This window comes from Pelmatolapia mariae, linkage group LG7 (assembly GCF_036321145.2).
Source record: "Pelmatolapia mariae isolate MD_Pm_ZW linkage group LG7, Pm_UMD_F_2, whole genome shotgun sequence".
NCBI classification, from domain to species: Eukaryota; Metazoa; Chordata; class Actinopteri; order Cichliformes; family Cichlidae; genus Pelmatolapia; species Pelmatolapia mariae.
In genome coordinates, this window is record NC_086233.1 from 22,538,644 (window position 1) to 22,550,993 (window position 12,350).

A 12,350-nucleotide genomic window follows, 5' to 3' on the forward strand; every position below is an offset into this window, starting at 1 on the left:
GAAACTACCTTTTGATACGCGTCCTCTCCTTTGTGTTAACATGAAGCAACCCAAGAAAACTTCCCAAGATACACAGTAAAGTGACCTGGATATATATCTTTTAAAAGCTCCCATGCAACACTGCTGATACTACTTTTCCTCATATATCCCATATTTGACAAAGCTAATTTGCATATTATTAAATACATTTGGAGTTGACTGAACACAAACTATTTGCCTCTAAGGGACTCTAGAGAAATGCAATCAAAAGTGAACTAATTTAGCTAGATGTACAATGTTATGATTAAGCATGCCTTGCCTTCGGGACTGCGTTTCCATTTAATAAGGGATTACAATAAAATGTTCTAATAAGTGCGCACGGAACAGGAATAACAGGAGTGATCGCACTGGGCAGCGCATGTACGAAACTGCACCATCAGGGTTTTCCAGGATTTGTGATGAATTTTAAAAACTTTGTTTACGTATGAAAATGACAAGAACTGCCTCGAGCATTTTAGCATGTTTTGTAAATATGTTTATCTTCAACGAAATCTTCCTCTGCCTCCTGGTCTGAAAACACTGCAGGTTTAAAATGAGTGACCATAGAGTGTTAGAGGTCACTAAAAGTTGTTCTGTCTGTACTTGAGTTGCACCGCCACCGTGTCCAAGCTGCGTTACGCCATCTTATGTTTCTCAGATGTTTACTCAGTAATATGTGCAACATTTTCAGATGCATCTTTCCTGGAAAATGAGTTCACGCAGCTCATGTTTCAGCTGTGTACTGACTTAGTTTGGATGAAAGGCCAAAGCTGGGGAAAACAATGAGTACAACTGAGCCTCTTTCAGGCACGGGGGAACTTAAAGACTTCACAATTGAAAAAGTGATAAACCTGGGAGGTTTCTGGGTCACATCTGTGCTAAGACACTGTTTTGTCAATAGAGTTTGCATAAACAGCATCGACTTACGTGACTTAGCATGCTCGCAAGGTTGTTTTGCTATTGAGCACATTGAACACTGTCGTGTGTGTAAATGTGTTCATTTACTCAGCAGGGAGCGCCTAATTGGCACTGACCCTGGGAGGACACAAGCAAGGAATCCAACTTTCCACGTAGTGTTGATGTGGAAAGATTCAATACATCAGAACATTGTCCTGCAAGAAAAACACTGTAGCAGTGGAAATATTATTAGAAAGATATCTTAAGTTAAAAACAGCTTTTCAGTGTTTATATGTGCTGAAGTTGATAACGCTCATGGGAAAATAGTAAAAAAAACCAAAACAAAACAACAGAGGATAGTCTGACTGAAACTTCTGAAAAAGGGGAAACCAATATGTACATATGTACACGTGCAATAAATACACATGCATGCAGACAGAAGAGAATGAAAGATGAAAGATTGCCGGCTTGTCAGTCTTTCTTGCTCTCTTTCATGCATTGATGAAATGAACCCTTAATGTACAACAGGTGTGCCATCCACACACAAGGCTATTTATCCCTTTTAATCACCTTTCAGCTAAACTCAAATGAACTGTGTAGCACTCCTTTTAAACTGATGAAGTGAATGAGCTGTCTCTTTTGTTTATCAAAAATGAAGGAGGAAAGGAATGGAGAAAAGGAGAAAAAAGTGTTAGAAATTAAAGAGGAAGGAAATGTGAGTGGTGCTCACAGAAATGGTACATCAAATAATCAGTCCGATAAAATCTAAACAAATGAATGCACATTACAGACAGAGGTGCATTCATCTTTCTTAATAATAAAAAGTGCTTCGTATGATGCCATATTTATGTCAGACTAGACCTCTTTTTTCACAAAAAAAAAACCCAAATAGCAATTAAGAAAACTGTTTGAGTAGATTTCCCTGGGTAGAAGCTTGAAATGACCAAACTGGGCCATGGTAATCTCAGTCACAGCATCCCCAGCAGCCACCCTGTTAATCAGGGCAGCAGAAGCCCCATGAGCTCTTAAAGATCAGTTCCAGTGCATCCTTAAGCGTGATGCATTGTGCTACATTAAGAGAAGGATAGTTGACTAAGGTGCATTTAATTCATTTTTGAAATAGACCAGTGAAGACAAACAAGCACCTCTAATCAATTTTTGAACATTTTAATAACAAGAATGGTTAATTGAAACATGAAAGAGAGGCCTTGACAAGCAGAATCAGTAGCTCACCGCAGCTGGGTGGATTTTAGCATTGTACAGTTTTCCTTCTTTTATTCCAGCCTACAAGTTTCCTGTTTTACTATCTGCCTAAAGTAACTAAGTAGTATGTAGCAACTGTTTCTTACAAAATTTCGTGAGAAAAAACTGAAACAAATCTAAAAGGTGAATGCAGGTAGAAACAAAAGCTCAAATAATTTATGCGCAAGCCTTTGCAGTGTATTATTATTATTAGTCCTTTATTTATCCAGGTAAAAAATTTCATTTCCAAGGCCATTATCTTTGATTGATTTTGAATAAAGTATGTCAGTGAGAAAACAAAGATCAGCTTCAAATCACACAGAAGGCAGAATTTCTTCTCAAACTCTTTACCTCAATGAAAAAAAGCACCTGATGCTAACAGCATTCAGTTAAACCTGCTGGTTACTGTTTATAATAATCATACTGGTTTATACATAAACTACAGGAACAAACACTGGCTTTTGCTAGGAGGACGTGGCCTAAATTTCCTTGAGGACAGTCAAGGAACTTTTAAACTTTGAAATTTAAGTCAGACAAAGGCAGCATTGAACTTCCTCAGAGAAATGTAAGCGTTTCTGTGAGTGGAAAATCAGAATTATGGCAATAAGAACTACAGACGAGGCTTTTAAGTGCGTGATGTTACTGTGCACAAAGTGTGTGCAATTCACGGGGCATCTGTGATGGGGGTTCGCACAAATATATGCATTCCCATGTGTTCATGTGTTTACTGATTCATCTCTGGCCTCAAATGAAATTGGAAATGCTCCTAGATATGTGTGTCCATGTGTCATACCTGTTCAAAATGCGGAACGGGAGGCTCCCTCCTGTGTAGTTGGAGCTGCTTGTCAATGTTGTCCTTCAGGCACTGACACACACGGCGCTTCTGGTCTGCTGAATAGGCTTCCAGGCTGAGCAGGCAGTCACACTTCTGGAGAGAGAGAGAGAGAGAGAGTGAGGGGAGAGAGGAGGAAAAGGGGTGGAGGAAAAGACAGCGGGCAATTACGCATCTACTGTCAAATAAATGAAAAAGCAGTGTCTCCTGATGCTTGGATAGTGAAAGACTGTCACAGCACAAGAAAATAAACATAATATAATATATAAAACACAAAAGTATAATAAAAATGAAAAAAAAAAGGCAAAAACAAGTTTTTTTCCCCATCTTACTGGCCCTTTTGAAGAAGACTAGCGAATACTAGAATGCTAGAGTTAACAGTGTGCCTGTTTGAGTTCCTCTTTCTGTGTGTAACAGAGACCTTTAAGAGAGATAATGAATGACTATAGAATGACTATAGTATTTATATAGCATTTGAACTTGACTTAACATTCAGGTATTATGTGAGCTTTGTTTTTAGAACAGAGTTTAAGGTGGCACGCACCCACGCTGGGAAGCAAAATGCTTGCTTTAGTGAAATTGAATAAAGGCCAGCATCCACATTAGACTGAATTTGATATGCTGACAAAATGATTATGTAGCCAGTGTCAAGCTGGTGCTCTTGAAAAAGTACCAATCAATGCATCCCCGGGAAATACATGAGAAAGAATCTGACGAGTGCTTAATTGGCTAAGAGTTGGCAAACAGCAGTCCAGTAACTTTTCACTCAAGAGGACATAAATACTCCTCGTACATCCAGAATCTGCAATCGAAGACCTGTGACCATTCTCAGTAATGAACACATTAAACACTTAATGGATTAATTGGCCCATTTGTTTGTTGGCCGCGATTCAAGGAATGCATTTTTGATCAAAGATGGACTGTATCAAAAATAAATAAAGGAAAGGAAGAAGAGTTTACATGATAAAATATTTATGGTGAGGTCAGCGTCTGCCTTTCATAATATTGTTTCTGGTTAGTCACTTCCTGTTTTATTTTGAAATCTCTGTTCCTGCCTTTTTTCCTCTTCTGTTTCTGCTTTATCGGTCTTGAGTGAGCTAATCGTCCTTCTCAGTTTATATACCTCGTGCCTAGAACTCTCCAGCTGTCTGAATGTCTTTGTTTAAAGTAGCTTTTATGCTTTCAATTCATACTCTTGTGTTTTCCTAGTATGTCTTCATTTTCCTGTTTATTTATTCCTTGTGTGTTCTTGACTTGTGATGGACGTCTTGCCTATTTTTCGACCTTGTCCTTTTGCCTGCCTCTGTTTGCCTTCACTGCCTGCCTATGATTAAAGAGTGGATTTGGATTTTACCCTGCCTCTGTGTGTGCCTCCTGCATCTGGTTTTCCTCCTGTGGAATTATTACATTGCCACATAGTGCTGTTTGAAGTGGAGGTCTTAAAATACCAACTTTTACTACACACGCTTTTGTTTTTAAATAATTTTTCTGTATCCAGCAAAATAAGGAATTCCTTTATGATCAAGTTCCCTCATATTATTGAGATTTCTCTGTATCCTTTTAACCCCTTAATGCCTAGTGTATCATATTTGATACATACAGTTTTTGTGACTTTTTGATCAATTTTTACCCTCATAAAACATATATAAATTGCAGAATACATTTTAGAGCAATAAATTGCACAACAAAATTCCAAATGTAGGAAGTATGATACCAATTAAAACTCATATATGCGAATTTATATTTCTTTTTTTGTGGTCAGAAGATTCAATAAACATTCAATTTTTTTAATTTTCTGGCAAGTTGCAACAGAACTTGGACTTGGTTTCTGGATTCTGGCCATTTGCAAGTTGAAATGGTCATGGTTCTCTTTGTGTTGGTCCTGTGATGGACCTGTCCAGGGTGGGGTAGGCTCGAGCCCCATTGTGACCCTGAACTGGATCAAAGGTTAAGAGAACAGGTGGATGGATGTCTGGAATCATCTAAAATGCATTTTCTATGCAAAAACAGATTGTCTGGTTTTCCACCATCTACCAAATCCCTGTTTGTGCACATGTGCTCAACCTTTGCTGATAAATCATTGAGTCACATTTTAAGAGAAGTCACAAAGTCAAATTCTTTTTTTTCTGATGAATATTAAAGCAACCTTTTGTTCTGAGACACACTGTTTTTCTATTTCTCCTCCTTTTTATTCTTTGATAAATTCCATTTACCTCAGCTGCTCCGTTTCCAGCAATGTCAGGGAAAAACATTTGTGTCCTGACATTTCTGAGCACAACTCAGGCTATAAATAGGATTTTTTCCATTTTGTACAAGTCTTCAGAGATTGACTGAAGTCCTCAGGGCTTTTCTTGATGCTCACTGCCCTGGTCAGTGGTGAATGAAGATGCTAGCTTATTTGCTTCTCTACTGGTTGCATGGTTGTTGTTGTTTTGCATCCTCTACTGTGTTTCTGTCATTTGAACTGTTTGAATGTTACTCAGAGTCCTGCTGAAGATGAGGATAGTGCTGGTGAAGGGTCAGGTGGTGAAAAGTGCTTGATGTGGTTAAAGTTTTCTCATTTTTGGCATTACTAATGGCAGTTAAATGGTACTTATGGTGTCGCTGTCAAGGGAGGCCACTGTTAGTCTCTAGTCCTGCTTATAACTCTTCAGTCTTAAGGGTGGTCGGGTAAATTTCTTTTGCTTGCAATTTTTTAAAGTGGTCAAAAGAAAAAGTTCTCCAGACTTTATGAAGGTAAGTTTTTCTTTGGACATTGTCTGCTTTTTCACTCATTTTCATTCCAGTCCTTTTAACTCACCACTTTCCCACGATTTCTTTTCTTGTTTGTTTTTTTGCTAAACCATGTAACATCAACCTGAATATTTTAAGCACAGATAACAATGCCTACCTCAAGGGATAAACCACTGTTATGTCTACACATAAACCAAATTATAAGTTGTATCTTTAGGCACCTGGTTACAAGCAGTAATGAATCCAATTTGAATATTTTTGAACCAATTCATCTTCAGTTTATATCGAGGAGGTCAGGCGACAGGTACAATAGTGGGTGCCTACAGAAATTTGTAAAACACGGTGGAGGATCTGTCATGGTTTGGCAGTGTGTTTGAGACAAAAATCCCAAACACACTGCCAATGCAGTAAAATCATACGTGGACAGAAAAACAGGCATCAGTCATGGATTGGCCTCCCCAGAGCCTGGACCTAAACATTATAGTTATGTTCTCTAGAAAGAAAACATAAGTAAAAACAACCAATGTCTAAAGAAGAGCTTTGAGAAACTGAGCATCTAATATTAAGTTTTCATTTAAAAAACATAAAATAAAATTAAAAAAACATAAGTCGCAGTAAGAGAAAAAATAGACATATTCCATCAACAATGGAGACATCAAATGACATAAGAAAAAAAAAGTAGGTGGGATAGCAAAAGAATTTATGATATTGGGCCTGACGTTTTTCAGTTGCACCACAGCATGATGAAATAGGGGCTTATTCAGAGCAGACAGAAATCAATGTTAATGTTCTTTGATATCCATCATTTGGACTGAATCTGAGTCTGTGAGGCTGCAACAAGAGCCACAAGGCTGGGAATACAAGCACACACGGACACACACACAGAGGGACAGACATACAATGAGTTAAATGTAAACAACTAGCCTCTGGGCAAACCAATACAGCTCCCAGTGAAAAAAAACCTGACATTTATATTTAAGGTCTAAGGTTGAGCTCTCATGCAAAGCATTGCATGATATTCCTCATGCCAGGAAAGGTCAGAAAATGCTGTTCAACAACCTCTCTGAAGAGAAGCATGTACGGCATTCAAGCTGGAAATAATCCCGCATTCTCTGCTTCCTGAAAAGCAAATATTTAGGATATGGCTTATTTACGACAGATGCTGTCCCAGAGGCAGACATGCAACTGCATCCACACACATCAACCACAGCTTTACACTCTGTACGTAGCACCAGTCTGAATTCATTTTATAAATATAATCTTACTGTAGGGACATATTTAGAAGACATAATGGTTCAAAAAAAAGAACAAAAAGGCTTCCAGCTGGGACAGTGAGTCATTGTGATGCACACATCTCAGAGCTGCAGGAAGGCTTACATCCGTAATCTGTCAAAGAGAGGAAGTGTGTATGTTTACACAGTCTTAGTTGTGTACATATTACACTGCAAGCCACTTATTGACACCATGCACATTTTGTTTTGGCCATAACATGAAGTCACTCTTACTGCGAGGAATAGAGCATGTAGGGAAGTGCATTTTCTTTCCCATCTTAAAAATGCACCATGCTCTGTTGGGCGACTACTAATGATGATTTGTTTGTCTCCAGCTAACAATTTCTGCAATCAATTTCCATTTTTCCTGCTTATATTTGGTGTGCCATTATTACAGATATATGAGCTGTACTGTTAAACTGTGTATTATTACATCTATCTGGGTCTACTTTCCCTGACAGTGACTTGTGCATCATTGCATTACATCAGCTGAAACGATCCGTCACGCCAGTAAACTGTTGACAGTTCACAGATTGCATGTTTTGGGCGGGAATCGTCAGGACCCTGCAGGGGCTTTCTATACTGTTGCCACCGCAATCTATTCGACAGGGCAATCTTTTAAATACATTCAAGTGCCATTTCACTTTTCCAGTGCATACACTAGGCCTACATGTCTTTTGGGGGTGCAAAGAACTAATTTAAAGCACAGCTAAACAAATTACCTTCAAAATCTGGACTGTTTTCAACTTCAAAACCTTAAAGTCATGCTGACTATATGGAAGCAGCTTTTTATGGTCATTTTGTTTTTTAAACAGGATTCATCAGTGGCCCAGGCTGCAATGTTAGAAAGAACAAGCCACTCAATGCTAAGCCAACTGAACCCCTTATTATAATAATTAGCATTAATTGAGTTACCATCTATGATAATCATAGAATTATTATTTTTGTAAAGACAAATTTGCTAAAATAGGTGAATTCCCTTTACTTGGGTCTCTACATTAGTTCACCCTATTTATAAATCCACCCTTCCAAGAGATAAACGTAAGAGCTAATGAAACAAAATTCAATGAATGGTCACTGGCCTGCCATGGAGTGGCTAAAAATACAGGCAGCATTTCCCCTTAATCAGATTGATTAAAGTGCTCCCTGGTTGAAGCCCTCCCCCTGAGCCATCTGGCAGATGAGTTTTCAGTGCACTGGACCGCTGTCAACACAGCTCACCTAAACTGCTTTGGCACAGGTTAGCATGGTTTCAATGACAGCTAATACCCATGTTTTTTTTCTTTCTTTCTGTTTTTCACATCACCTGCTAACGATGATTCTGCTGCCGTGTGTTAAAGATCACAGACTAAATACGAGAGCTCGAAGGCACAGTTTGACATTTTGGCAACAATATTATTTTGTTGTCATTCTATAACTTGGATGAGACGAGCGACAGTAATATAGTGATTCTGAAAAATAAAAATGCTAGAGGCAGTAGTCAGTAAAGGTAGCAGGACAGGTTTTCCTTGTGCTTTCCAGTCGTTTTTTATCACCTAAGGAGAGCATGGCTTCCTTTTGAGCACAGAGTTATGAAAGCTGAACCTTTATTGTCCTGAACAGTCATCTGAAAGATAAAGTTTTCAAAGGACTGAAACCCTGTACTTTCCATAGTAAGAGGGTAAGTAGCAACAAAGTGCATGATAATTAAATCCGCTTGATTGAGTAAGGGTCACATGAACCAAGGTGTGAATGCTTTATAAGATACTGTTATTAAGGTCACACGGAGGTGTGAGTGGGGCTTGAAATGCCTGGGAATGGATCTCAAGATGACGCTACAGGTGGCACATAGTTGTTCACAGTGGAAATAGATGGCCTCCTTTTACACCATCTGTCTCAAACCATTTGTGTCCTCGATCTAAAAATCTGAAGATTAGTATCCTCAAGAGTGTCATTTTTCCTTTAAATATACTTATAGAAGAAAGGGAACTTTCTCCAGAGGACTGTTATCACTGAGCGTCAAATATTGCTGCAGCTTGTAAGCACACATACAATACAGCTCAACTAGACTGAAATACTGTGGCAGGACCTTAAGAGAGCTGTGCATAAATGAACACCCATTTAATGAGCAACACTGTAAATAAGAGTGGGCCAAAATGCCTCACAGTCCTTTGAAAACTTAATTTAAATTGGGACTGTATAAATATTCCTTATTTACCATATACTTGGCTCCGGCACATGGCTCTAAAACAAACCATTTTAGCCCTCTTTCTCCTTTAAACCCAGTGGTTCTCAATCTAGGGCACCACTGGTAAAAATCAACATGGATCCTATTTTATTGTTAACGACGTATTAAAAAGTTTGCAGCGCTGGTCTGCGTATTGGCATGCCAAAGCCCAAGACCCATAACTGTAAGCCAACTATCATTTAATTTGCTGCCCAAACAAAAGATCTGAACAGCAGTTGGATGGGGTTGCCATGTTTAGAGCCAGAGAGGCGTGTATGAACTGATCATATAAAGGATATCCCCTCAAGTACACAATAAAAAGTCTGAAACCTATTAAAACCTACTGCTTTCTCAGTAGTCTGAGGCCTGAGCATCTGCTCATCAGACTTTCTCATATAGACACTCACTGCAATATCATCATCCATCAACTAACATTAACTGGTAAGTAAGCATTTTCTAAATCCCAAAATATGACACAAAAATGGGAAATTCCGAGGCTATTTAGGCCATATGGAAACACGGTGTGACTTAAGATGTGTGCTCATGGAGATTTATAACTTTCTCCACGCACTTACCTCCATTAAAATCATTAAAATCAGTACATATTTCTTCAGTAAGGCAAAGCTCTCTACAAGGCAAATAAACACATAATGCCACCAACAGCACTTGCTGTGGCAGAATAATGATAATAAAAGCATAAATGGTGTTGTGTATTTTCAGTTCATCTCTAACAGCCATAATAGAGAAATTGTTCCGGATATATCAAGTGTGACATCCAGCCAGTTTTTTTTCCAGAGTAAATCTTTGTACATCATCACACCGAGCAGCGTCATACCGTATTAGTCATGTCCAACACACTTGTGCTGAACATGTGACTCACTGTGTCACAAATGAGTGAGTTACAGTGAGTTACGTCACTGTCCTTAAATCATTTCTGGCTAGTTTTATGTCTTCCCTGGCATTACTCTCAATTACTCTGGGCTAAGGGATCTCACTTGTGGACCACTGAGGCTTTGCAACCTTAGTATTTAATGCATTTATAGATACAGCATAGGTGACATGTGAACACGAGCTAATGATACTTAAGCAGCTAGCTGACTCTTGGTTCAGAATGCCCTCACTAATGTCACTGGATGTGGAAGGAGCATGGCTCTTGGGATAGTAACTTGATTATTTTGCTACCAGGCGGAAATATCTCAACATCTACCGCACTGATTGACACATAATTTTGTACAGACGTTGGTTCATCAGAGAATCCAAGAATGAAATGACTTTGGTGATCTTGTGACTCTTTATAAGCACTACCCTGACTTATGAATTTAATATCATCATGTTAGCATCATATTTGTATCAAAGCACATATACATGCGAGAGTCACTCAGGCTATATCAAAAATCACACACTGCTCAATATAGAGAGAGTTTTGAGTGTGTGTATTTTTATAATAGTATCAATATTCTACAAAATACTAATTTAACCAGTTTTCACTTATCACATTATAAATGTGCAAGAGAATGGTGCAGAAAAAATGACCTGTGTCGTGTCAGAAAGTGTTTTGGGTTTGTTTGTTTTTTTTGCCTCTTCATTGAGCTTCCTAAATGGGAAATGGGGAAATTAATGATTGCATTCTTCTTCTTTCTCTACAGCAATGCACTATTTTTAGTATGAAGCAGCAGATAGTATCTCATGCAATGAAAAGGTCGGGAAAAATAGTCAGGTCTAGGTCTCATGTATGACTGTCTCATGATGGCACTATTCTGAAAAAATATTTATAGTCTTCCCAGTTAAATCCATTGATCCAATGTGTGTTTTTCAAGCTGAAAACCAGGTTCATTGCATCTCTCATCTCTCTCTTTCACAGGCTAGAAGGTAATGGTGCGATTAACTGTCAATAAATTGCACAAAGAAATTCACAAATCAAGTTCTACATGAAATGTGCAGGATGTCATTTCCTCATGATTCCGTGTTTTTCCCACACTCTTTAATCTATTTCTCATTTGTTTGTCTGCTTTTGAGCTCAGGGCTCTTCTGTGGGTTGCATCGACAGAGCTGCCACGAATAGAGCATGTAAATTGGAGTTCTTGGCCCGAGGCCCTTCCTAAAGCCACCAGGGAAGATGGTAAGCACATGACAGGACCCACAGATGTCAAGTACTGTTTCGAAAGTTTTTTTTTTCTCAGTTTGTGCCTTTTTTTAGCAGAAGTTTTGCATTCTTTCTATCACTATCCAGTGAGGGAGTTCATTGATAATTTAACTTATTTGCTCTTTTCATATGACTGTGTGCTGTGCTTTTATTGCATAAGCATAATTGTCCATACACAAAGATGCTTTTTTTTAATAAACTTTTCCATTCGATAGCAAAGTGTCTGCAAGTTGTTGTGAAAGCCTGTTGTAGTTAATTTCTCTAAGTATGTCATACAGGTGAAACATAAATTATTGATTTGGAAATTACTTCATGATTCTTCACCCTTAAAAGTTTATGAATAATTTAGATGCTGAAGACCATTTGCTCTACACCTGATGAAATAAGAGATAAACCACAGTTTAGTACAGCTCAAGAGAGTACTTTGTCTTTGTCATAGATCTCAGTGCAATCATTTTATTAAGATGGACGTCTTTAAGTGATTAAATTTAGATGTATGCACAGCCCAATCTGCGCTGGCATATCAAATCAGACAAAAAGCCAAGCACACTTTAAGTTGTGACTCAGCTTGAAGGAAGAGGGTACATCTCAGTTCAATTAGACCCCTGAGAGACTGGACCCAACCTTGCCCTGTAATGGATAGCCATCATAAAGTAGGCATTTTGCTGACAAGAGCCCCTGGTTGCGTATCAGTCGTGCCCTGCCTTCAGACTGCAAGTGACAGCCAGTGTATCATGCAGCCAATGATGCAACTTAAAGCAAAGGGAAATTTGGATGTGTGTGGAACCTCAGAAAAAGGCATACTGCAAAAAAAACAGAAGCACCTCTGAGACATCTTCTTAATCTTGGACTCAAACAGTGAGTCTTCAACTTTTATTTACTCTATGAAAAAACCCCACACTGACATCGCCCTGTGCGTAATAAAATGAGAACACTTTACATTTATTCTACAGGCAGTTTGCATAAATTTCATCTGAATTCAAAACACTGTCCTATGTTAGCCTGACG

At 38.5% G+C, this 12,350-nt stretch overlaps 1 protein-coding gene across 3 annotated transcripts in view; it reads right to left on the minus strand.

Moving 5' to 3' along the window:
- Positions 1-12,350, minus strand: part of rgs3a (regulator of G protein signaling 3a) — a 121,061-nt gene that overhangs the window by 56,945 nt on the left and 51,766 nt on the right. For all 3 annotated transcript variants that reach the window (XM_063478460.1, XM_063478459.1, XM_063478458.1), the window contains one exon: positions 2,951-3,085. In XM_063478460.1, coding sequence (XP_063334530.1) covers positions 2,951-3,085 — 135 coding nt within the window. The remainder of the gene's footprint in view (positions 1-2,950; positions 3,086-12,350) is intronic.